Below are 26,705 nucleotides of genomic sequence, written 5' to 3' on the forward strand. Positions count from 1 at the left end.
ACATTTTATCAGAAAGTGACCAGAAGAGCTATTGTCATGGTAAAATAATATCCATGGAAGAGGTTTCCTATATGTTCCTGGATAACAAAGAAGAACTGATCTGCTGTCTCCAAGGTCCCTGCGACTTTTTTTTTTTTCTGGTCAACTTTTATTTACATAGCAAAAAATGTTGAAGACAAATGTGATAAATTACAGATATGCAAATGTCTTTCAAGTGTGTCTAGCTGGGCCTGAATAACTCCATGCAATGGGATCTATGCACACTCAGGACCCCAGGGAGCTGATCAAAGCACCCATTCTCTTTCATGCGTTGAATCCCCCTCCAAACTATCTCTATACAATATGTTTCCATCATGCACTTAATGTGCTGGGACATAGAACCCATTGCAATCTAGCTAGTTCCCCGACCTCTTTGTTCTGTGGCATAAAGTGAGAATGAAGGGAGCTATTTCTTGCTGCCAGCTTTCTTAAATGCTGAAACACACGTCATTTTTCACTAGGTTTCTTCTTGATATTCTCAAAAGCCAAACTATAAAACAAGTCCTCAGTTCCTTTTTGTATTAATTACTTTGGTGTCCTGACAGATCTGCATTTTTTTTTCTTACCCTATTATATGCATTGCACAGCAGGGAATGTTTTTTTTATTATTATTTTATTTTGGGGGGCCCATTGCAGCTGGGAAGGAAACTATGAATCCATTTTATAACTGGAAAATTACTAGAAACTCAACTAAAAGACTATAAAATGCGCAGTGTAGGAAAATAACGCACAATGTAGGACAATAAGCAGCAAACATCTAGAAAGCCACAAAAAGAAGATGGAAGCCTCATGCAAAGTGAATAAAAGTGTTCATTTATTCTTTTGCATTGCAACATAAAATATTGAATGGCTCCAATAGCCATGGATGGAGATATGGTAAAGCACTAGGACATAGATGTTTATTATATACCACACTGCTTGTTGGGTTAGGCTGTTATTGGCTATGGCTTGAAGCCAGTTCTGGGAGAAATTCCCATCCTGACTCCTATTAACCCTCTCTGGTATAACTCTGCTGGAAACCAGCTCACCAGCAATTGCCATTAATCTACTTACTAATTAAGCCAATTCATTTCTAAAGGGGAAAATTCCTTTCTTTGGAAAGAAATTCGAAAGAAGCGCCAAACTGTGTAACTGTAATTGAACCAGAGACTACCAGAACAAGGTGTTGATATATAGCTGCTTGTTTAGCAAAGTTAAACAGGTTTCTAGGGCAACACTGCTGGGATGGCTGGTACAAGGCTTGGGGTCTGGAAGGCGTCTGAAAGGGAATCAGCGATAACTAATAGCTGTGGGTTTTTCTTGGCCTATTATATTAGTTTTCTTAATTGCATTGCTTTTTATATAACATAAAATTAATTAAAATTTCAATACAAAACATGCTAGAAACCTATCAGTCATTTTGGGTCTTACCATAAAGATATATGGACCTCCAGTGGTGGCGTAGGATATGCACTAACTGTATCCCTGTTATCTGTTTACTAAGTCGAGGAATTTTTAATTGGGGACCAAAATCCGACCAAAACACCAAACTTTACTCTTCCCATGATGAGAAAACACAGCAGATTTTCAGCTCCATATTGACTTGTGGGAAATTGGTTACATTTTCCAGTGCCAGCATGGAGCATGAGGCTTAAAGAATTCTCATGGACATGCTGCGAAATATATCCGCAGCACAAGGCCAGGCTCACACGAGTATATGCAAAATTGTCCAGAAACAAATGACGTTTTTGCATCCGTTATTTTTTTGTCCATGTGTAATCCATGTTTCCGTTTTGTCCATCCATATGTCATACAGTTTTTATATGAACAATTTAATAAATAATAAGACACGTGTTATGCAGCGTCAAATCCGCAGCAGCCAGATGTTACAGCATAGTGGATGGGATTTCTAGAAATCCCATGTCCACTATGCGTCTCCGTGCACCTGCAGATCACCCGCGGAAACTGACATGCAGAGCGTCTTTCCAGACCGCAGTATGTCCATTTCTCTTATGGGTTCACATGCAGACTTGCGGACTTTCCCCATATACTTTAACCTCTATGAGGAAAGTCTGCATGTGAAATTAATTTTTTTAAAAAATGGGGCCGCTCACTTGCATAATGAGCAAAAGCCACCTTGGCTATTCCGGAGCGTTGGGGCTGCAAGCTGGTACGCATCGTGCGCACATAACCTAATGGATCCAAGAAAAACGCATGACATAGGGATGGTAACCCATAAGTAATCTCTTTGTTTAAGTCTGAACCAAAATACGGATCAAAGTAGTGCACGCTGCGGTTTTTCTACATGTAGACTATCAGTCCGTGTATAAAAACGTTCCTATGAACTAGCACAGTGACTTGCAGTAGTCAGAACACTGTGACAGCACTGCTGTCCATAAGCTATCTGTTTTGCATACCATCGCTTGAGGCTACGTTCCCACGATGAGTGTCTGGTGAGTTTCTTACGCTGTGTATTTTTAAAAAAAAATGCAAGTGACTTTTTTTTAACTTTATGGGTGCAGAAATGATGCAGAAAATCTGCAATATCAAAAACTCGCCTAGATCAAGGCTATGTTCCCACCAAATTGCTCATCATGCGAAGGTAGTCTGAAGCTACTTTCCCACGTTGAGCTTTTCAATGAGTTTTTGATGTTGCAGATTTTCGAAAAAACTCAAGTAACCTATGTTACTTAATGGGTGCAGAAAATCTGCAACATCAAAAACTCACCAAAAAGCTCAACGTGGGAATGTAGCCTAATACATTTGTCTGAACAAGCCCTAAATTGACAGGAGCCGTACGTTTGAGATCCACAACCTACCACTTTATAGTGCAAATGTGTAGGTACGAATTTCACCCTTCGCAATGTAAAGGGAATGGGCGTCCACAGTGGTAAATGCTATTGTGAGTATTGATATTTCGGCTGCTCCTCCGTTGCAGGAGGTCTGTAGCTGGGATGCAATGTGGCAGCTTATAGCTAGGTTCTAGTGATGAGTGCAAGTGCTCGTTACTCGAGTTTGCTGAGGGTGCTCGGGTATGCACCGAGTATCACGGGTGCTCGAGTGACATGTTCAAATTCCTGCGGCCGCATGTTTCGCGGCTGTTAGACAGCCACAAAACATGCGGGGATCGCCCACTATAATTATACTCCTGGAGTATTGGTTTAGTGGTTTAATGAGTTCTCAGTAGATAATTATTTTGGATTTTATTATTAGTTTACTGACTAGTTACACTTTTTACTATTTGCAGATAAGTATAGGAATTTCTGCAACAAAAGCGTCTTTTGAAGCGTTCCTCCATTTTCAACAGAAACATTATAGTCCAGTATAATTATTTTTCTAAATCACTCCTTAAGGCCTCATTTAGTGGCCTCAGCTCTCTTGACCTGAACTCAACAGCCTTATAGGCATACAAAGCCATCCGCAACCTGTCTCCTCCATATATCTGTGACCTAGTCTCCCGATACTTACCTGCACGCAAACTCCGATCCTCTAAGATCTCCTTCTCTACTCCCCTCTTATAGCCTCTTCCCACAATCGCATACAAGATTTCTCCCGTGCATCCCCCCTACTCTGGAACTCTCTACCCCAACATATCAGACTCTCGCCGACCGTGGAAACCTTCAAAAAGAGCCTGAAGACCCACCTCTTCCGACAAGCCTACAACCTGCAGTAGCCCTCGCTCCATCATACCGCTGCACGACCAGCTCTACCCTCACCTACTGTATCCTCACCCATCCCTTGTAGATTGTGAGCCCTCGCGGGCAGGGTCCTCTCTCCTCCTGTACCAGTCGCCGTCACATTTTGTTAAAGATCATTGTAATTGTTTTTGTATGTATACCCCTTTTTCACATGTAAAGCGTCATGGAATAAATGGCGCTATAATAATAAATAATAATTTAAGAGGCTGTTAAATTCTCGTAGGGACTCCCGTGGCCAGTCTGTAACTCGTGATTCGTACACGGACCGTGTTTCACAGATGTGTGAATTCAGAATTAGGCTATGTGCACACAGCATCCTTTATACACCGTTATACCTGAAACTTTTTGAAACAAAAGACGTTTCAGGAAAACGCCAGCAGCATTTTCCCTAAAGCGTCTAATGTCTTATTGAACATCTTTTGCAGCGGCTTTGCTGCCAGCGTTTAAACTCTAAATTCCATATAAAACAGTAGTGGCTTCCAAGTCACCTGAAGAATGGAGCGGTCACTTCTTTGAGCCTCTTTGCGCCTTTTGAAGCATGAAGCATTTAAAAGAAGTGACTAAAGATGAAACATATGCGGAGTTGTTCTGACATTTATGGCCCTGGTTGTCTGGCAGTTACAGAAAATAGATATTCGGCAAGAAAGAAATTGGAAACGATTCCCGCCATTAGCTGACCATTGTTCTCTCTTTACTATACTTCTTTTTAGAGTTTTGGAAAGGAAAGGCCAGGGTCGTCTCCAGCTTTATTTGGGCCCTTGGGTTCCAGTGGGCCTTTCTTTCCTTTCAATTTTAAATCCTCGACTTCCAAGAGCTATAACTTTGTTTTTTTCACCAACATAACTGTATGAGGGCTTGTAATTTTGTTGGTTTTATGAGTTGTGGGGTGAAAAAAATTCCACCATGGTTTCTTGGGTCTCGTATTTATGATGTTCATTTTACGGTAAAAATTGTATCAATTTTGTCCTCCTCGTCACTTATTACAACTATGGTAATACTAAATCAATGTTTTGTTTTTTTTAGTTTTACTCATTAAAAAATATAAAAATTTAGTTTGTTTTGCCAGACTCTTGAGAGACACAACTTTTTTTTTAGGTTGATAGAGTTGTGTGAGGCTTGTATTTATGGTACGAGCTGTAGTTTTTATTCCATTGCTTTTGTAGGTGAAATGTCTAAAAAAACAGAGATTTTGCCATTTGATTCTTTTTTTATGTTTTGGTGTTTACCATGAGGAATGAATATAATGGTGATTTTTTAATTCAGACAATACGATGATACTAAAAATGTTTTTTTTTTAAATTTATATATATTTACAGTGGATAAAATAAGCATTGAATATATCACCAATTTTCTAAGTATATATTTCTTAAGGTGCTATTAAAATGAAATTCTCACGAGATGTCGGTAACAATCCATCAAATCCACACAGGCAAAGAAATCAAACCATAGATGTCCACAAATTAAGTTATGTGCAATATTTAGAAATGACACAGGGAAAAAGTATTGAACACATGAATAAAAAGAGGTGCAAAAAGCCATGGAAAGTCATGACACTGGCTGAAATCTATCAATAATCAGAAAGCAATCCTGCCAACTTGGTGACAAATAATATTAGCTGGTTCAATTGATGGCATATAAAAAGGTGTCTCATTACCAAGATGCCACACAAGAAACATCTCATGATGGGTAAAACCAGTGAGCTCTCTCAAGACCTTCGCAACCTTATTGTTACAAAACATACTGATGGCATTGGTTACAGAATAATTTCTAAACTATTGAGGGTTCCAGTGAGCACTGTTGGGGCCATAATTTGGGAGTGGAAAGAACATAATTTCACCATAAACCGGACATGACTAGGTGCTCCCTGCAAGAATTCAGACAAAAGAATGAAAAGAAATATCAGAAGAGATGTCCAAGAGCCAAGGACAATCTGTAGAGGCCTACAGAAAAATCTGGAGTCAGCAAGTACAATTGTTTCAAAGAAAACTATAAGTAATGCACTCAACCTCCATGGCCTGTATGCACGCTCACCACGCAAGGCTCCACTGCTGAACAAAAAAGCATTTTCAAGCGCATTTAAAGTTTGCTCAACAACATTTAGACAAGCCTGTGAATTACTGGGAGAATGTAGTCTGGTCAGATGAGACCAAAATTGAACTCTTTGGATGCCAATAATACACACCTTTTTGGAGGTCAAAATGCACTGCTGCATATCACCACAGAAACACCATACCAACAGTGAAGTTTGGAGGTAGGATCATCATGGTGTGGGGCAAACTTCGTATGATTGAAGGAAGGATGAATGGACAAATGTAACGAGACATTCTTAATAAAAATCTGCTGCGTCTACCAGGATGATGAAGATGAAACAAGGGTGGACATTTCAGCTAGACAATGATCTCAAACACATAGCCAAGGAAACTCTCAATTGGTTTCAGAGAAAGAAAATAAAGCTGCTAGAATGGCACAGCCAATCACTGGACCTGAATCCAATAGAACATTCATGAAAGGAACTAAAGCTCAGAGTTCATAGAAGGAGCCCACGGGACCTTCAGGATGTGAAGAATGTGTGTGTGGAAGAATGGGCCAAAATGACACCGGAGAAATGCCTGCGACTAGTTTCTCCATACAGGTGGCGTCTTAAAGCTGCCATCACCAACAAAGGCTTTTGAACGAAGTATTAATTAAATTTCAGTAAGCGTGTACAATACTTTTTCCCTGTGTCATTTCTCATTATTACACATAACTTAATTTATGGATATCTATGGTTTGATTTCTTTGCCTGTGTGGGTAGGATGGGTTGTTACCGATATGTGGTGAGAATGTCATGTCAATAGCACCTTTAGGAATATATTTACTTAGGAAATTGGTGACTTGTTCAATACTTATTTCACCAGCTGTATATATGTATATGTAGTAAACTTTTAGATATATATTTTTTATTTTAAAAAAATATTTTCCATTGCTTTTTTTTTAATGACCCCTTTAGGAGACTTGAATCTGTGATTAATTAATTGCAGTGTATTGTAAAGTTACTGATCTCCAATGTACAAATATGGTAGACACCTGACTGCCAAGACAATGTGTTGTGTTGTGAGGCTATATGGAGATACAATGAATATCGGAAGAGACAATGCCCCTTTTTTCCAACCTAACTGCTGCTGCCATGATTGACAGCAGTATTTATGCTGCGATTGCTGTGATTGGACCAGTTAATTTCAGAGTCCGCTCCATACTCACAGTGTGCACATTCCCCGTACACAAGCTCGGACTGGCCCACAGGAGAAAAGGACAATTCTCCGGTGTGCCACCACCCTCTTATATGAGCAGTACTTGGCACAATACACTTGATTCACCATATACAGACAAAGGCAGCATCTTTTTTTTCAACAATCAAACCATTTTATTGCTCTAGAAATTTGTGAACGGGGATAAAGTCATATTTGTATGTAGCTGAAAAGTGGGGACCTGGAGTTGATGTTAGTGGTGGCACCCCATTCCGACACTGCCCGTAGATATACAGAGGATGTAATCTATGGAAATCTGGGCTGACTGCGCTCCATCACTTGTCCACGTTTTCCGGGTGCCGACACCAATGGCATTGCGAGGAATATAATCCATTCAAATTCTTCTTGAAAGTCAAAAAGATTTTTTTTGGAACCAAGAAAATAGTCAAGTATAGAGATCTGAGTTTTGAGACTTATTTACAGGGAAAAAAAAAGTCTGAGCAGAAATATTGAATATGAATTGAATATTATATTATTTTAACTATACTATTAAAATAGACATACTATACAAATCAAAAACACGGATATTATACAGAGCTGACATTTTAATTTTTATTTAACTTTCAGATATTTTTTTTTTGTAGATTTTACAGCGAACCTTTGTTAAAAGTTTTAAAAACAAATCACAAGTCAGTGACTGCCCACAAAGCATTCGGAACATTCTCGAGTGGATTTGTTACAATTGCTTGACTTTGTTTTCCCTCGTTCGGTCAGGAGGTGGAGGCGGCAGAGGAGGGACTCCCTCCAGATCTTCTTCAGTGTCTGAAACCACCTGCAATTCTGAAATAATACACAGCGGTTACATTTTTATTGCCACGGAATAATCCAACTGTCAATCTTCCAGCTCCGAGCCCCGTCACTCTATCTGATTAGTAAAATCCCTTGTTGTGAAGGTTTTATCCCGACATGCTCTCTCTGCATGCCTTAGTACCAACTAAAAGGATTAACGATTTACACACTGGCCAAAAATAAAAGCCGAGTCAATGACGGTTTCCTAACAGAAACTAATCCGTAATAACAGTGTTATGACGGTCATTGGGGTCTTATTAGCACAGGGGTCTTGTGTTAGGTATTTGCATGTGGAACAATCGCATTGCTTGAATGATTCCACATGGGTCGGAGGTTTATCTTACTACACGGCTGATGCATTCGGAGGTTTGTTATGGACAGTCGAGAAAATCAAGTAAACCTAAAAAGTGAGAAAATAATATTCACAGCTTGTTGCCCATATGGATGACAGAGGTAACAGAAAGAACAATGAAGAACAGACAGTGATGGGGGACGACGACTAATATCTTCGGAGTACATGGCCATGTTTTTTTTATTTTACTGGTTTGGAAAAACTAGGTAAGCCTACTGGATGTAAATACTTTTCCAAACCAATAAGTTATTGATTTATAGACTATCTAAAATTATTAATTTATCACAGAAAAATTGTAAATTAAATATGCAAACATTATATACAAGGGTCAGACATAATGATAAAACCCTGCTTAAAGGGAATCTGTCAGCAAGTTTTTGCTATGTAATCTGAGAACGGCATGATGTAGGGGCTTAGATCCTGATTCCAGCGATGTGTCACTTGCTGGGCTGCTTATGTTATTTTGATACAATCACAGTTTTCTCTGCTGCAGATCTTGCAGAGCTCAGAATGCTAAGCTGTGTATAACCCCGCCCACACCACTGATTGGCCGCTTTGTATGTACACTGTGTATTGACAGAAAGCTGCCAATCAGTGCAGGGGGGCGGGGTTACACAGAACAGCAGGACAAGGTGGCACCAGACACCTAGTCCTGTAGTGATAATCTCCTGTAGATAAAACACTGATTTTATTGAAACAGCAACACAGAGCCCAGTAAGTGATACATCTCTGGAATCAGGGTCTCTGCCCCTACATCATACTGCTCTCAGATTACATACCAAAACCTGCTGACAGATTCCCTTTAACATTGTGGAGATCACCTTCAAGCCATCAAAACAGCTGTGACCTATTGGGGCCTGGACAACACAAGACCGCTAAAGATGTTCTGCAGTATCCGACACCAAGATAAGGGCTATTCCAGTCTCCATAAAGGATCATTTATCCACTGTATCACTGTATGGGCGATAATTGTTTGATTGGTTTTGGTTCTACTGCTTCTGATTACCAGAATGGGGGACTTGTGTCCTCATTTTTTCCTTGGTTCTCTCCTGGCTGCAAGATTACTGTCAGGGAAGTTGAATGGAGGAGCAGGTTGCTCAGTTATATTTCATCAGTGCCATAGACTTGGAATGGAGTGGCGGTGCGCTTGGTTTATCCATGGTCTTTCAATGGGACCACTTTGGGAAGTTACTGTACTAATCACTGGAAGCTGGAAATGCACCACAAGACCTGCCATTTTGGAGATACCCTGGCCCCTCCTCGTCTTGCAGTCACAGTTTTGTCCTTTTAAAGATGTTCAGATCCATGTAACCATCCAGTGTAACCATCGTCTTCATTTTTATTTCATTAATCAATAGTAAACATGAAAATAAGAAACTTTGTAATATATCTTATCAGAGAAATCAGTTTTTTTTTCTCCTCCTGGACTGATCTTTCACTCTCAATTCATGGGTAAAATCTGTATTCAGTGAAGACCGATTTCACCATTACTGAAATAGGAGATGACAGTTGGTGCTTTTAAAATTCTATGTAGGGGGAGGATCTAGAGGCCGACACAGACATTCTGCAAGTTCTCATGAAACGACAGTTACATTTCTCCATAGAACTTTATGAGCACCAACTGTCATCTCCTAACTCTGTAGCGGGAAAGTTTGCATTCAATGAAGAAACATTTTACCCATGAAATGAAAATTTTGAGAATGACTGATCAGTCCAGGAAGAGAAAGATTTATTATAAGGTTTCTCATTTTCTTGTTTACTAAAAAAATGAAAAAAAAAAAAAAATAATAGACTGTTACCTTTTCAGATTGTCCATATTTCCTATTTCTAACACATCACCTTCAAAAACTGACTTGATTTCCAGCCTAAAATATCCCACCTTTTGTTTAGTGCCGCTGTCATAATATAATTAATGATATTCACTCCTCCGCCTGGTTTTAATGTTATGACTGGTGTATGCATTGATATTGCACAGGTGTCAAGATTAACAGCCTAAATTAGTCCAATGACACTCCTGTGCACACACATACTGTTTGCACCTTGAATGGGGAAGAACTGTAATACCAGGCACACACTGTGTACAAGAGTGGCGCTATTCATGGTTGGAAAAAAAAAAAGTAGACCCTTTTTTTTAATCCCTAAAAAAACTAAAGCCAAAAAACTGAAAAGTGCACCAATATATTGGTAAGACAGAAGGAATTCTGTGAAAAACAAAAAATCCCAGTAGATGTATTTTCCCTGATGAATGGAGGGAGCATATAAGGGCCTTACTAATAGTTACCTGCCATGGCAGGCTATCCTTTATTTGTATAGAACTCATTGTATAGGAGTCTATGGTAGTTTTAGCGGAGAGAATGGCCGAGAAACTACCATTATTTCACTGCGGTCCAAAAAAGCAGCTCAATCCATACAAATGGTCAGTAACCAGGCGTAAAAACCTTTGATGAATTCTGAGTTTGGTCTATTGACTTAACATTGAGGGACAATAAGTCAGCGTCTAGACATGTCTCTTGCTGTGATCAACAGTATTTGTCCAATGAATGGAGGAAGGTAAAAAAGAGAGATATAAATGTATACAAATACTAAAATAACAGGGGCAAAACCTAAGATAAAAACAAAATGAACATATACCCTATACTAAGTAAGTAAACAAATAGTAATAGCACATGTAAATAATATAAGGTACTTAGCTAACCATATTTTGATAAAAAAAAGCGTAAGAGCCAACCTACCACGACAAGGTGAACCAATCGGGATAGTCCTATCTTATCTCTAGTATTAAAATCTCCACTTCTGTGAGCTGACCTCAATATAGATGGGTACACATTGGATATTCCACTGTAATTGGGTGCACCTTATCGCTGTTGGATGACTTTTACGCTTTTTTGATCAAAATAGTGTTTACTGAGTACTCTATGTTATTTGTTAGATACTATTACTATTTACTTACAGTAGAGTATATGCTCATTTTGTTTTTGTCTTACGTTTTGCCACTGGCCGCAGTGTGAATGTGCAACCTACACATTGCACGTATACCAATTTATGTTCCGGCTCATTTCTTTGGTTTTGTTTTAGAGTGAAACTGGAGAAAAATGTTACAAGTTACAACTTAAAGTCAATAAAGCCCAATACTAGCAACACAAGGACACAAACCATATAAAATGACAAAAAAGTAAGGCTAAAGGGAAAATTAATCTCAACACTATATTTAAGGTGTTTCTAGGACTAAAGGTGGCCATAACCTTTAGAATGACCCTCCGCAATCATCTGTCAGGAGAGAGTCGGGATGCCCCAATACAACTAAGACAGTTGGGGGAACTTGATAAAATCAATGTATCAGGAAACGTTTATTCTAATGATCATGGTGGTAGGGCTTTCCTTTTTTATTTTCTCAGTACATCATTTACATCAGCTGAAAATTTCTAATGTGGTTTCTAAAGTTGAGCAATCCTGGGTTCCTCTGGCATTTACTAGGCCCACTGATGCCATGATGGGCACAGGACACACGTGAGGTCGCGGGGCTTAGTAAAGGCCAGAGGCACCGAGGCTGTCATCTGTAGAAGTGAAGATTGCCCTTGTCCGGCAGCCACAGAGGATCAGACTGGACGCCGTACCATGGAAGAGTGAATCTTTTATCTGAACTCTAGTACTTTCTCGGATTCAGGTCACAGGATCTCCTCTTTAGATTCCAGGGGAAATTCACGTGCCATACATTTTGCAAGTGATTTTCTCATCATGGCCGCCATCTCAAATGTCTATGATATCACAGTAGACGTCACATATATAGACACGGTCCAGCTCTGCATATAATGGAACGTGGGCCAAAATTTGTGATTGCTCCAGCAAGAGTCATACAATAAGGAGATCTATGTAACGCAGTGCACTCCAGCGGTGGCTACTATTGCCACACAGGAAGTGTGCCGGACGGGCAACGAAGAGTGCAATTTGATAGACTGGATGTGAAGATGCGCTTATCACAGTCACTCGATATTTCATAGACTTGTCACATCTTTGGAGCACATTAGACTTTCTTTCCTTTTTTATGCCACCTCTTTTAGACCAGTGTTTTGCCTTTATAAAGGTCAGCAATACATCTGGCCAATTTTGGGATTCAACAATACCAAGCCCCCCTTTCTAGACACTTTAAAAGTATTGAGGGTGGCGCAAACATCCATACTTTTTTGTCTATTTGACTCATATATTTGTCCAAAATATTTGGTGCAAAAAACTGTGATACAAGAATTCTAACAGTAAATCTATATACGGCTGTGATTACCAAAGTACATGATCGAAATGTTTATATATTTATCAAGAATGCCTCTCCCAGGCTAAGACCTCATTCACACATCAGTGTTTTTCTCGTGCGGGAAAGTTGGTCCAAGTTTCATCAGCGTTTTTGATCAAAGTTTCATCATTGACTTTCAGCAGAGTTTGGTCCGAGTTTCATCAGTTTTTAACTAATGAGAAAAAAAAAAGTTTCTCCACCTTCTCCAATCTATTAGACCGTGAAAAACAGACAGCACTCAGATTGCATCAGGGAACCATAGACTTTCACTGGCGAGTTTGATCTGACGATCAGATCAATATCAGACACATCTCTACGATTTTGAAAGGACCACTCAGTCCGCAAAAAGTCACAGATGTGAACAGCCCCGTAGAGGTAGGTACGAGTGCGATCTGTGAAAAATAAGGATAGCACTCGTATGTGAAAAACTAACATGTGAATGTTACAGGTGTGTCAGGTGTAATAGACAGTCGCTCTGAATCTGGCTGTAGAAGGTCACTGTGCTTGGCACTACAGACACCTTCTTAATTCTTCTTTCTTCAAGACCCAGCGGCGACCTCCCTCCTGCTGCTGATTGACACACCCTTGCATGGAAGTTAAAAACTCTCAGTTTGCTCCAGGCAATTGCCGGTGATACTTCTATGTTCTTTTGTGCATGCTTGGAGCACTAGCTGTTGGCTGACTTCTTCTCTGGTGCCCTTGGAAGACGGTTGGTGTTACTCCTCTGGTGTCGCTCAAGCTAAGTTAATCACTTTTGCTTGTCTACCTTGTTGTCTTTAGTTTGTAGTGGGACCTGACCAGTGATCACTCCTCCCCTTCCCTATCTAGGGCCTAACTGTAGGGATATACAGGGCTTAGGTTTCCTGCTCGGCAATTGGTGTGGAACCAATATAGGGACGGTAGGGTAGGCTGGGTGTTATTAGATCTGCCTAGGGGTCTCCACTCTCCCTTTCCCTAGTGTTTGGGCTTCCTCCCCCTCTTCCCTTCGTGTTGCATTTAGTCTTTCCCACACCTTGCGTGACAGTGAATGAGCATTAAAAGCCAGGTAGGATCTACTACTAATTAAAAACAGTCTTAGGCTGATGGCAGGTGCTCAGCCAAACATGGAGGTAGTCAGTCAAAATGTTAAACACTATACTATAAAAAAACAAAAAACTGACCAGCATCTCTGAACAGGATAAAGCAAGTGTGAACAGGTGTGCACATAACTGTGACTATCTATATATCTATCTATGTATCTCATACCTATCTATGTAGCTATCTAAAAATGCAATGGTTCAGCTCCAATAACAACTCTGAGTCTTTATCTATCTATCTATCTATCTATCTAAGCAATACATGAGATTCAGCATACAGCATCCTACATTAACTTCATTTATGTCTCAGTAGAATTATTAAAAAATATAAATGAGAGAATGTCAGCCTCAGACGACTAATGACATTTCACAGGTAATGCAATTTAGCAAGAAACACTTCCATGTTTTCTGTGCTAACAATGTGATTTTTTTTGTATACTCCTATAAATTGCAATTGAAAAGCAGTGATCTAACCATCCCCAATCATTTTTTATACGCATCAAATGAATGCAGATACTCCCATTTGGGAGGGGCGACATGACATTTCGTTCGACTCTTCTAAACAGGTCATGGACCTTTCACAGACCCTTAGGCAGTGGGAGGGAGTTTCTTTGCTAAAGCGTGTAACCAAATCAAGCCAATGGTTACCCCTTTTCAATACCCGCTGGAATGGTCTGCACAATGCTATTCACATAGCAGCACAGTGGCTTTGAAAGAATGGTCAGCCGAGATCTTATTCTCCTCCAGGCTGCAGACTTCTTCTGTGTCCAACAAGAGCGCCAACTTCTATAAAAGTAGATTTATACATATAACATAAGGCTCCATGATAAGTAAAGAATCTAAGAAGTGAACGTCAATGATACAATGTAACATTTTGCTCATTACGTGATTCCTTGAGGCTTTGTCTAAATCTGAAGACACAAAGACACAACAAGACTGCCCTGGAGATGACCTATTGCTTTCAAGTTGCTTAAGCACATCAGAAATTCCATTGTTAGGGTTGATTAATTGAAACTGATAAGTTACCATGAATAAAGATTGTTTTTCTGTTTAATGTGGTGGGACTGATTCGGTAAATGCTCATTCATGTAGCTATGCGGTGCAGCATATGGACGAAATGCATTCAGTATTGCAAACATATACAATTTATTATGCTTGTATGGCCACGGCCAAAAGCCTTTTCTGCTTTCAATGGAGAAGTGTGAATAAAAACCTCCATTTAAAGAGTCACTAGTATCATTACATGGGATGACAATGTACTGGCTTGACTGTGTCTGCGTCCACATGAATAAGGGACAGGGAAAGGGTGGACACGCAAAAAAAAAGAAAAAAACAACCCTTAAAAATACGTGTCAGCCCAACGGCTCTTGTGTATTTTAATACTTCAGACAAAGAAAATGTAAGTCAAAGGTTGGCCGGCAAAATAGTGACCATATTTAGCGATTCTCATGTCGGGTGTCAGATTAGTCCGATTATCTCATCATTTACTTGAAAGGAAACAATGAATGTGGGTGCCGGCATCATGTCCACTAATACATTTAAAAAATAATTCCCTGTAACTACATTAGTGATTTCCTCAGTCGGACTCCCACTGGGGGACCACTGCTGGGGTCCACACTAGGCCAAGTAATTTCTATAGAGTATACATGGTTGATGTTACTCTATAGAGTGCAGCGTAAAGAAACAAAAAAAAAATCTAGATTTTCTGACTCATAGGCTACTTTCAAATGGCAAAATTAAACTCTGTTTTGTATCATTGCCGCATTACCTGGGCCTCCTGCGCTTCTACTCAACAGGACTGAAATTTACCACTTATAAAAAATACTCTTTTTTAAGAGTGGAAGAATTAAATTCCCTGTCTATAGCTTAAATTACTGCTCGGCCACTACAGCAATCTACCAGCAGTGGCCAGTTTTTAAGGCAATGAATACACCACTTACAAGCTCCTTTTTTCTACAAGGCTTGTAAGTGCTGTTCTGAAGATAACCGAATCATGCCCCTAAAGCTGCAGAGGCAAAGCTGTCTCTGTTTGTAGCATCAGAGGGTGCACAGTTCAAGGCAGAGGTGCAAACATACCACTAGCCCAAATTATCAGTCATCAGGAGTGCACCGCCTTCTGGCAAGCAGGAAGCCAGTAGGCAGGGAGCGGCGCACTCCTTAAGACAAAGCATGGGACAAACTTTTTAAGGTCCCCTTATTGATTATATTAGAGTTGGATGAACATGCAGATTTTGTTGGGGAGCAGTTGACCATCCATTGTGTAGGGGAGGTCTTCCGACCTCATCTGCATTAATTCAAAATCCCAATGTAATGATTCCACCCCTCAATGTGTCTTAGGACACAGTGATTGACAGCTCAGTCGTCCAAGCTGGTGCAAGAGCGTGCTGAGCTTTCTGTGCAGTGATTGACAACTCAGTTGTCCAGTCTGGTGCAGGGGTGTGCTGTGCTGAGCTGTCTGTGCAGTGATTGACAGCTCAGTCGTCCAAGCAGGTGCAGGGGTGTGCTGTGCTGAGCTGTCTGTGCAGTGATTAACAGCTCAGTTGTCCAGTCTGGTGCAGGAGTGTGCTGAGCTGTCTGTGCAGTAATTGACAGCTCAGTTGTCCAGTCTGCTGCAGGGGTGTGCTGTGCTGAGCTGTCTGCGCAGTGATTAACAGCTCAGTTGTCCAGTCTGGTGCAGGGGTTTGCTGTGCTGAGCTGTCTGTGCAGTGATTGACAGCTTAGTTGTCCAGTCTGGTGCAGGAGTGTGCTGAGCTGTCTGTGCAGTGATTGACAGCTCAGTTGTCCAGTCTGGTGCAGGGGCGTGCAGAGCTGTCTGTGCAGTGATTGACAGCTTAGTTGTCCAGTCTGGTGCTGGGGCGTGCTGAGCTGTCTTTGTTTTTATTGACAGCTTTGCTGTCCAATCTGAGACTGGGAGGTGCTGAGCACTCGCCAAATGCTCCCTATTCCCCTGATTACTCAGCTATTTAAATGGGCTGTTTGTCCCAGATAACTGTCAACCATAGCTTCAGCTCAGTGCGGTTTGTTTTCCCTGTGCTTAATGCTTTTCTTGTTGATCTATCGCTGCCTAACCTTGGACCTATTTCTGACCATCCGTTTGTCTAATCCCCTTTGCTCTGATCGGCTAAACTCCCAGTATTTTGACCTCGGACCGTTACCTGACTACGACTTTGTCTCTTCCCTCTGATACTGACGTACACTCCTGGCTATTGACCTCGGACTCTGACTATCCCGAATCATGGCTAGTCCATGAGAAGTGACTCAGTATCACACCCAATCCTTTTTTTTTCTAGGGAGAGATAAGCTGCTTCCATATACAGTAAGTAGAAGAACACTCGGCTAAGCCATAGTTATCTAAGGCACATTTAGATCACAGTAGGATACTAAAATGATCTATGTTTAATTAAGTAGAACCTCATGAGGTCCAGATATATTACTGACACTCAAACTTTGGCTGCCTCAAGTATCCTTATAGTTGTCTTCTGCAATTCTTCTATAATCTATTTTGGAATTATGTATGGGACATGGAGCATGTGCAAACAATAGGACCATTTTGATCTCATCCTATGATCATTATAGAGTATAAGACCAATCATACACTACAGATTTTAGGCGTCCATACCGTCTGTGTGTATCACTTTTCTACTGAATGAAGGTTTTAATATACAAGTGTCATATTAAATGATGGTGTTCTAGCTCAGAATGTTCATAGACCGAACATGGATGACAAATCATTCATTAAATTGGTTTATGAAATCATCATAGACATCTACGGTACCTCTGGGACCCACGTATATCTCCACGACACGGGTTTTCAGAACACTTGTGACACGGTTTCCATAACTCCCACAAAAATGAATGGAAAGAGGAAAGCAACGACCTCCCCATTAATGGATGTAGTGACCAGTGGGTCATCAGATCCTGCTCTGGAGATTACACCATGTCCCACAGGTGGATAGATCATAAATGGCTAACATGGGTATACCTTTTTGAAGTTGGTGATTGACAATTATCAGTGTGATCACAACTGATAAGCAACTTTTTTGACGTGACTGATAATTCTGAGATGGACCAATTGTCACATTTACAGATAATTTGTCCGAATGTTTAAAAGTGTAATACATCAATTAATTAAAATAGAAAAGTCATTGTAAAATAACATCTTTGCTCAAGGCAGAAAAAACACAAAACAGTAAAGCTTAAAGTGGACATGAGGTATGCACTGTATAATGCTTTTGGTCATACAACATGGCTGTCTCCCGGTTTATCCAGCACTCCAAACTTGGCTACTCTTGCTCTTGCCTATCGGAGATACACACATACTATTTTGTAAGTAGCCTATTATTATGTTTTTGGAATGAAAGAGGAAAAAGGAAGAAACCCAATCAAACATGGAAAAAACTATACAAACTCTAAGTTGATTTTGCTCTTGGTCAAAATCATACCCAAACCCCCAGTTCTTCCATGCAGTGGTGCCAGCCACCGAGGCACCGGTACTGTTGTGAAGGTCAGGGTTAGGGATGAAGGGTAGAAAACTGTTCTTGTTGGAGAGCTGGAGGGTCAGACAACTCTGGCTTTTGGTTATTTCAGCAATTAAAGGGTTTTTCTGGATTACCTTTTCTAATTGCCTGCTTTAACATAGTTCCTGTACTTGTGTACACATGTCTCACCTGTGGAAGTAGAATATGTGCATCGGAAGCTCTACTTTCCCTTGTCTCTGGAAATGATGTTTATAAAACTTAGTCCATAGATAAGGCAAAAGTAATCAACTCTGCTCAGCCTTCTCCGTCCTGCACTAGACTGGATACAAATGCAGCAAACCCCCCGATGAGAGAAGTAACCTCTGACTTATGGTGGCTCAGCAGTTCCCATAACTCCCATAGACTACTTCTCTAATCTCTGATTGGATGCCACCACGGCTGGCCTGGTCGACAGACAGAATAGAAATATGGAGAACCCAGTTTTCATGATAATTTGGGGGTCCTAGAGAAGTGTGGATAAGCCATACATTTCTGAGAAGGAAAAAATAATCTAACCCTAAAAGAAAAAGTATCTTAAAGTGGATGTCCACTATAAGGCAAACCCTTATTACAGCATAAAAGACTCTATACTTACCTCCCGGTCCAGTGCTGTTCCTTCTCAGCTCTGTGTCCTCAGCTGGTCACCTGACATGAACAATACAACAGGACCACTGCAGCCAATCAGTGACCTCTGATCGGCTGCAGACTTCATATAGCAGAATATTGATGAATAGTGCATCTGCTACTAATCAGTTGTGAATTGGCTGCAGCGGTCACTCTGAAATTGGTAATGTCAGGTTAATGGTGAGGGACACAGGACTGAGATTTGAGGAACGGCCCTAGTCCGGGAGGTAAGTATATAGTGTTTATCATTTTATGCTACATGCATAGTATATGACTTGCCTACTTTGGATACATGATACGAAGACAACAATCACTGGAGAAGGACATCAAGGTCGGAAGAATAGAAGGAACAAGGCGAAGAGGAAGACCAGCAACCCGATGGCTTGATGCTATCAAGATAACGGCGGAGAAGACGCTGGTGGACCTATCTAGGCTTGCACAAGATCCATCTTCCTACAAAGAGTTCATCCATCAAGTCGCCACAGCTCAAGATCGACTCCACGGCGGTTATAATAATAGTACAGAAAGTATCGCTAACTCATCTACTTAGCCAACCTGCCGGTATATCAGGTTTCCTTGTCTTTTGAGGTTGGTCTGTGGTGCCCTAAGCTTTACAGCTCATAAAAAAATAAGATAAAAAGCCCAAATGCTCATTTTCAATAACAATTGTGCACTCAGCCATCATTCCTATTAGTTACAGATAGACACCAATGGAGCGCCAAGGGAATACAATGCAACTGATCCTTGTTTTTCCATGGTATTCCTTATTTTTTTTACCTTAAGTTTGACAAGTGAATATAGCTGTAAAAAAGATACACTGATCTAGTTATGTTCCCATTATCTGTATGGAAAATGGAGGTCTCCCGACCAGCCTACTGTATCCAGGAGGAGAATGAATGGGAGGGAGCAGCACATGTGCACAGTTCTCCTCGTTCACGTTTCAGCGTTACGTGAACAGCAGAGCGGCGTCGCCTCTGGAATGTGTCAGCCAAGATGGGATGGGGGTTCATGATCTTCACAAACAGTGGGATCTATCTGACACATGTTTATGGCATATTCTGTGGATATTTCAAAATGTTCGTGTTCGGAGTACCCCTCAGAATTAAACTTACAGACTATTTACACTGTAAAAATAATGTTCTACTTGTTTACTTGCTTCCTAAATGCTAAGCAACTAAGCAATATCCTTCATTAAAAATGTTCTACCACTTTGCAGCTGTAGAATGTCTGTAAGTTCTGTATCTAGCTGCTTGCTTTTGCAAAACTAATACGAATTCAGCAGAACTCCTGTTCCTCATTACTCTATGCTCTCTCCTCCCTTCTCTTAGAGTTAGAGATAGCAGCAAGGAAAGGGGTGTACACAGATCTCTACAATGTGGAGAGAGGGGAAAGTAAGTACAGTCTCAGGGAGGGGAAAAAAAACAAGTTATAGAAAAGGAGGAAAGCACATGAAGAGGAAATGTGTAGGACAGAAGTACTGCTGACAAATGAGCTAATAAGGACAGGTGTATCCTGGACACCCACAGATCTCACATCCAGGGTATATTACTGGGGGAAAGAAAAATTTGTAACTTGGATCAGGCTGCATGCTGCATATCAGGGAGTCTGAAAATAAATGAAGGAATGAAAATTGCAGACTGAAACTTAGTACAAATTTAACAAGTAAAGGTAATCAATGACATACATAAAAATCATTTTCTTTATGCTTTCAAGATTCGATCTCGGGTCCAGTGGCATAACTAGAGTCCGATGGGCCCCGGTGCAAGATTTAAACTGGGCCCCCCCCATCCTGGTATATATATGTGTCTTCCATCCTGGCACATATGTCCCTCATCCTGGTATATATATCACCCATCCTGGTATATAACTCTCTCATTCTGGTCCCATCCTGGTATATATGACCCCATCCTGGTATATATGTCCCTTAGCCTGGGCCCCATTCTGGTATATATATCCCCCATCCTGGTATAAACTGTATGTCCCTCATCCTGGTATATATATCACCCATCCTGGTATATAAGTCCCTCATCCTGGCCCCATCCTGATATATATGACCCCATCCTGGTATATATGTCCCTTAGCCTGGGCCCCATCCTGGTATATATATCTCCCATTATGGTATACAGTGCCTACAAGTAGTATTCAACCCCCTGCAGATTTAGCTGGTTTGATAAGATGCAAATAAGTTAGAGCCTTCAAACTGCAAACGAGAGTAGGATTTATGAACAGAAGCATAAATCTTACAAACCAAAAAGTTATGTTGCTCAGTTGAATTTTATTAAATTTTAAACATAAAAGTGTGGGTCAATTATTATACAACCCCTATGTTTAATATTTTGTGGAATAACCCTTGTTTGCAATTACAGCTAATAATCGTCTTTTATAAGACCTGATCAGGCCGGCACAGGTCTGTGGAGTTATCTTGGCCCACTCCTCCATGCAGATCTTCTCCAAGTTATCTAGGTTCTTTGGGTGTCTCATGTGGACTTTATTCTTGAGCTCCTTCCACAAGTTTTCAATTGGGTTAAGGTCAGGAGACTGACTAGGCCACTCCAACACCTTGACTTTTTCCCTATAGAACCAGGCCTTGGTTTTCTTGGCTGTGTGCTTTGGGTCGTTGTCTTGTTGGAAGATGGAATTACGACCCATCTTAAGATCCTTGATGGAGGAGCGGAGGTTCTTGGCCAAAATCTCCAGGTAGGCCGTGCTATCCATCTTCCCATGGATGCGGACCAGATGGCCAGGCCCCTTGGCAGAGAAACAGCCCCACAGCATGATGCTGCCACCACCATGCTTGACTGTAGGGATGGTATTCTTGGGGTCGTATGCAGTGCCATCCAGTCTCCAAATGTCACCTGTGTGGTTGGCACCAAAGATCTCGATCTTGGTCTCATCAGACCACAGAACCTTGAACCAGTCTGTCTCAGAGTCCTCCAAGTGATCATGAGCAAACTGTAGACGAGCCTTGACATGACGCTTTGAAAGTAAAGGTACCTTACGGGCTCGTCTGGAATGGAGACCATTGCGGTGGAGTACGTTACTTATGGTATTGACTGAAACCAATGTCCCCACTGCCATGAGATCTTCCCGCTGCTCCTTCCTTGTTGTCCTTGGGTTACCCTTGACTCTTCGGACAAGCCTGGCCTCGGCACGGGAGGACACTTTCAAAGGCTGTCCTGGCCGTGGAAGGCTAACAGTAGTTCCATAAGCCTTCCACTTACGGATGATGCTCCCAACAGTGGAGACAGGTAGGCCCAACTCCTTGGAAAGGGTTTTGTACCCCTTGCCAGCCTTGTGACCCTCCACGATCTTGTCTCTGATGGCCTTGGAATGCTCCTTTGTCTTTCCCATGTTGACCATGTCTGAGTGCTGTTCACAAGTTTGGGGAGGGTCTTAAATAGTCAGAAAAGGCTGGCAAAAGAGATCTTTAATCCACACATGTGAAGCTCATTATTCTTGGTGCCTGAACTACTTCTTAATACTTTAGGGGGACCAAACAGAATTCTTGTGGTTTGAGGGGTTGAATAATAAATGACACTCTGAATTAACTTTTTACGTTTTAAAAAACAAAAACAAAATTTTCTGCAGTGCATTTCCCACTTCCAGACTGATCTACAGTACAAATGTCACAATGCCAAGTTAATTCCGCATGTGTCAACCAGCTAAATCTGCAGGGGGTTGAATACTACTTGTAGGCACTGTATGTCCCCCATTCTGCCGCTAATCTTTAATGCATAGAAAAAAATAAACAATTATACTCACCTTCCCTCAGCTCCCCCGCCACGCGGTGTCCTCTTCTGAAGCCAGCAGCTGACTTCAACATGCAAGCGACGGGAGCACAAGAGGTCACTGCCATGCACCCCTAGTCACGTGCAAGCAGACTTTAGCTGTTGGCCTCTGATTGGTCGGCATCGTATTTTGCCGTACACGGACCCAACGGGCCTCTGCGCCGCAATACACTTTAGCTGAATGTGTGTCCGAGAATGCACATCCAGTTGAAGTTTGTGCAGGTGTCGGCGGGCCCCTCAACTGCACGGGTCCGACCGCAACCTCTGCTTGTTAGGCCCCGAGCGGGTCTGAGCAGATCCTTTTCCAGTTTGCATCCAACAAAGAAGCAGAGCAGTGTGTGAGGGAGGCTACCTGACTGTACAGACAGAAAACCTGGGTGGCTTAGGAACTGAAATGAACAGAGACGGGGGCTGGCTTAGGAACTGAAATGAACAGAAAAGGAGGCTGGCTTAGGAACTGAAATGAACAGAGAAGGGGGCTGGCTTAGGAACTGAAATGAACAGAAAAGGGGACTGGCTTAGGAACTGAAATGAACAGAGAAGGAGGCTGGCTTAGGAACTGAAATGAACAGAGAAGGGGGCTGGCTTAGGAACTGAAATGAACAGAAAAGGAGGCTGGCTTAGGAACTGAAATGAACAGAGAAGGGGGCTGGCTTAGGAACTGAAATGAACAGAGAAGGGGACTGGCTTAGGAACTGAAATGAACAGAAAAGGGGACTGGCTTAGGAACTGAAATGAACAGAGAAGGGGACTGGCTTAGGAACTGAAATGAACAGAAAAGGGGACTGGCTTAGGAACTGAAATGAACAGAGAAGGGGGCTGGCTTAGGAACTGAAATGAACAGAGAAGGGGGCTGGCTTAGGAACTGAAATGAACAGAAAAGGGGACTGGCTTAGGAACTGAAATGAACAGAGAAGGAGGCTGGCTTAGGAACTGAAATGAACAGAGAAGGGTGCTGGCTTAGGAACTGAAATGAACAGAAAAGGAGGCTGGCTTAGGAACTGAAATGAACAGAGAAGGGGGCTGGCTTAGGAACTGAAATGAACAGAGAAGGGGACTGGCTTAGGAACTGAAATGAACAGAAAAGGGGACTGGCTTAGGAACTGAAATGAACAGAGAAGAGGACTGGCTTAGGAACTGAAATGAACAGAAAAGGGGACTGGCTTAGGAACTGAAATGAACAGAGAAGGGGGCTGGCTTAGGAACTGAAATGAACAGAGAAGGGGGCTGGCTTAGGAACTGAAATGAACAGAGAAGGGGACTGGCTTAGGAACTGAAATGAACAGAGAAGGGGGCTGGCTTAGGACTGAAATGAACAGAGAAGGGGGCTGGCTTAGGAACTGAAATGAACAGAGAAGGGGCCTGGCTTAGGAGTTGAAATTAATAGAGAAGGGGGCTGACTTATCTAGTGAAATAAGCAGTCAGTTGATCCACTTCACACACAGCTGAGGGTCTTGTGCCAACACAGGAATCACAGTTCTGCAAAGGGCACAAACTGGAAAGAAAACCTGTTGGGACTGGAGTTTCTAAATGAAAACTGGGGTTGCTTTAAGTATATTAGTAAGTTGCATAATTTACTCATTTAAGCCTACTTAACTATTTTTTTTTTATCTGGACGAGCCCTTTAATGGTCACTAATGAAGTAAATTGGTCATGGGTGTAGTGGAGATTATATAATTTCTTACATTGTTCCAATCCCTTCAATTTAGAGCAGAATAGAAAATATTTGGGAGAAAACATGACTCCCGTCACCCCCACACCCCGCACCACCGCCGTTATCAGTGGGAATGTGTTAAGAAAGAGAAAACAATGTAATCTGCTGGGATGATATGTGACTTCTGTGCATCAGATACTGCTGTTTGAGCTTTCTTCTACTGACAAACCAGTAAAGGATCACTGGGATCACTGTTACTTTAAGGACTTTATCTTTAGGATTCGTGTCTTTTCAGCTCATTAAGGAGGGTCTTAATGATCATTAAGTCAATAAAGCCAAATTACAGGACTGTGAGAAAGGTCTTCTTAAGTACATAGATTCAAGTGAAGTTTGTTAAGCAGTTAATGACCCCAAATACTGAAGACGAGGATTTCCATAAGAATAACCAAAATATAGATTTATATAGGGGATATTCTGTTCTGCATATAGGGGATTCTCTATTCTGTATCTTTGGCTAAGTGTCTTTATCACTGTGGTTTTAGTGAAGTCTACTACTATGGATGTACACACAGGGTGCGGAGTCTGCCGATGAAACTGCATTTCGAGTCTTGGCTGTTGATTACATCATGTCCACTTGGTAGTTTTTGGTCTATGCATTCTGGGCTTCATGCACCGGACATGCAAAAATGATCAATTCTCTATAATCTTTATTCTAATGATCTACTTTATTACTTTTCAAATAATTAAGGTGGATAAAACCAAGGGGTAATCTGATTTCATTAAACAAAATGGTGCCAACTGAAGTCCCTGCAACTCCAGTGCCCTGATGCTCCCTACTGGTCATCATTGAAAGGCCAGCAGCGTTGACGTCACGTGACCACGGCAATCAATCACTGGCTTCTGCATTAACATCATCGTTGAGCCCAGAGATTGGATGTAGTGGTCATGAGTTGTAGACATGATGTCACCCCGCCAACACGGCCTAGTGAGGAGCAGCAGAAACGCAGCCTTGGCTCACTTTTTTTTAGATAAAAACTGTACGGCCCTTTTAAACCTCATAAGGACCAAGCGATATAAATTTACTGTGCTTGATTCTGGGCTTTAACCTCACACTACTGTAAATTTACACAGAAGAGTTAAAGCTCCTGCAATCTAGTAGGAATAGGTCGGGTCTCCATCTGTCAAACACAGCCAGGTAACCAGGGGAGAAGACAGAAGTGGTTTATTACTGCTTCTGTATTCTACTTTATCGGCTACATAACACTCAGTGAGCACTATGTAGTGTACAAAAGCATCGAGACCGAACAGACCAAGATCAGCTTTACCAGTGACTTATGACACTGAAGTGGGCTGTTTTTCCCTGTAACTGGGGCTTCTATGGATAACCCCAGTTCCAGTGGAAAAAAAATGATCAAAAAAGTTCCTCAGAGATCTTTGGTGATCTCTTTCATTTCTTTGAGAACAATTGTGTAATTAAAATGTATACAGTATAAATATAAAGACGTGTACATAAAACGTAAAGAAAAAAGTCTCGACTGCAAAAAAAAAAAAAAAAAACCTAAAAAAAATCAGTTTGCACAAGTAGATTTCATGACCCGGGCGAGCGTTGATCGACTATACAGTTTGTTGATCAGGGCTCGCTTAGTTCATATTTTCATTCATTGTAGCATACAAACTATATGGATGAGATACAAGCTGGTCACTACTATAGGGCCCATGATCCGCTACAAGTGTTCAATTCATTGTTGGTCCACGTAAAAGGGCCTTTAGTTATAGGGTGCACTAATGCTGGGACCAATTAGCTATAAACTGAGAACCAAGCAGCATGAGATGAATTACCCTACAGACTCACCACAAGAGAAGAAAGCTGTCCCTATAGAAGTGAATGGCCTGTGCATGTCCTTAAAGAACAGACAGGGTCCTCCACAGTGACTGCCCTTTGTAATCACCCTACAGTCTGGTTATTGGGTCCTATATGGGTCTCTCCACTCTAAGGCTATGTTCACATGGAGGTTTTTTTAGGAGTCTTTTAGAGGAGATCCACTCCGTAAGGCACCTGAAAAAGCGCTCAAAAAGCTTTGAAACACTCTTCTTATTCTTACCTATTGTAAAAAAAACCTTACTGTTCATGTGACTCGTTTTTGCACACTTTTCTTTCACTTCTGCTTTTGAAAAACAACAGGTAGGAAAAAAGAAAGTGTATGTCACTGATTTGAAGCATTGCCTGATGGAAAAATGCTCCAAACTACGCAATGTCCAAACAAAAAGCGGTAAAAACTCTGCAGAATTTTTTTTTTTTGCAAAACTGCTTGAGAGGCTTTGTGCACACGTCTTATAAACTCAGGTGAACACGACAAGTTTTCCAAGCAGAAGATGTTTCAGGAAACTACGTTTTTCATTCTTGAAGCGACTTTAGTTTTTTTGGTTATTTCCTAAGCGTTTATCAAACTTTTTTTCCGATTACAGCTTTTTGGAGCCTTTTCCCATGGTTTTTACAAAGCCTTTTTTACTGTAGTTTTCCGGTCATTTTTTTTTTACTCCAATGAAGAAACCGCTAGCAAAAACGATGGCAAAGGACTTCAAAAAAACATCCAGGCGTCTTTTGAGCTTTCCCATT

At 41.3% G+C, this 26,705-nt stretch overlaps 1 protein-coding gene across 2 annotated transcripts in view; it reads right to left on the reverse strand.

Annotated features, from left to right (window-relative positions):
- Positions 1 to 7,541: 7,541 nt before the first annotated feature.
- The window catches only part of CUNH10orf67 (chromosome unknown C10orf67 homolog), a 204,254-nt gene continuing 185,090 nt past the window's right edge, over positions 7,542 to 26,705 (reverse strand). For both annotated transcript variants that reach the window (XM_073676507.1, XM_073676506.1), the window contains one exon: positions 7,542 to 7,783. In XM_073676507.1, coding sequence (XP_073532608.1) covers positions 7,680 to 7,783 — 104 coding nt within the window. In that variant the 3' untranslated portion in view covers positions 7,542 to 7,679. The remainder of the gene's footprint in view (positions 7,784 to 26,705) is intronic.

The sequence above is a fragment of the Phyllobates terribilis genome, unplaced genomic scaffold (genome assembly GCF_046119375.1).
Source record: "Phyllobates terribilis strain yellow unplaced genomic scaffold, ASM4611937v1 Scaffold_4__5_contigs__length_816908805, whole genome shotgun sequence".
Taxonomy (NCBI): Eukaryota; Metazoa; Chordata; class Amphibia; order Anura; family Dendrobatidae; genus Phyllobates; species Phyllobates terribilis.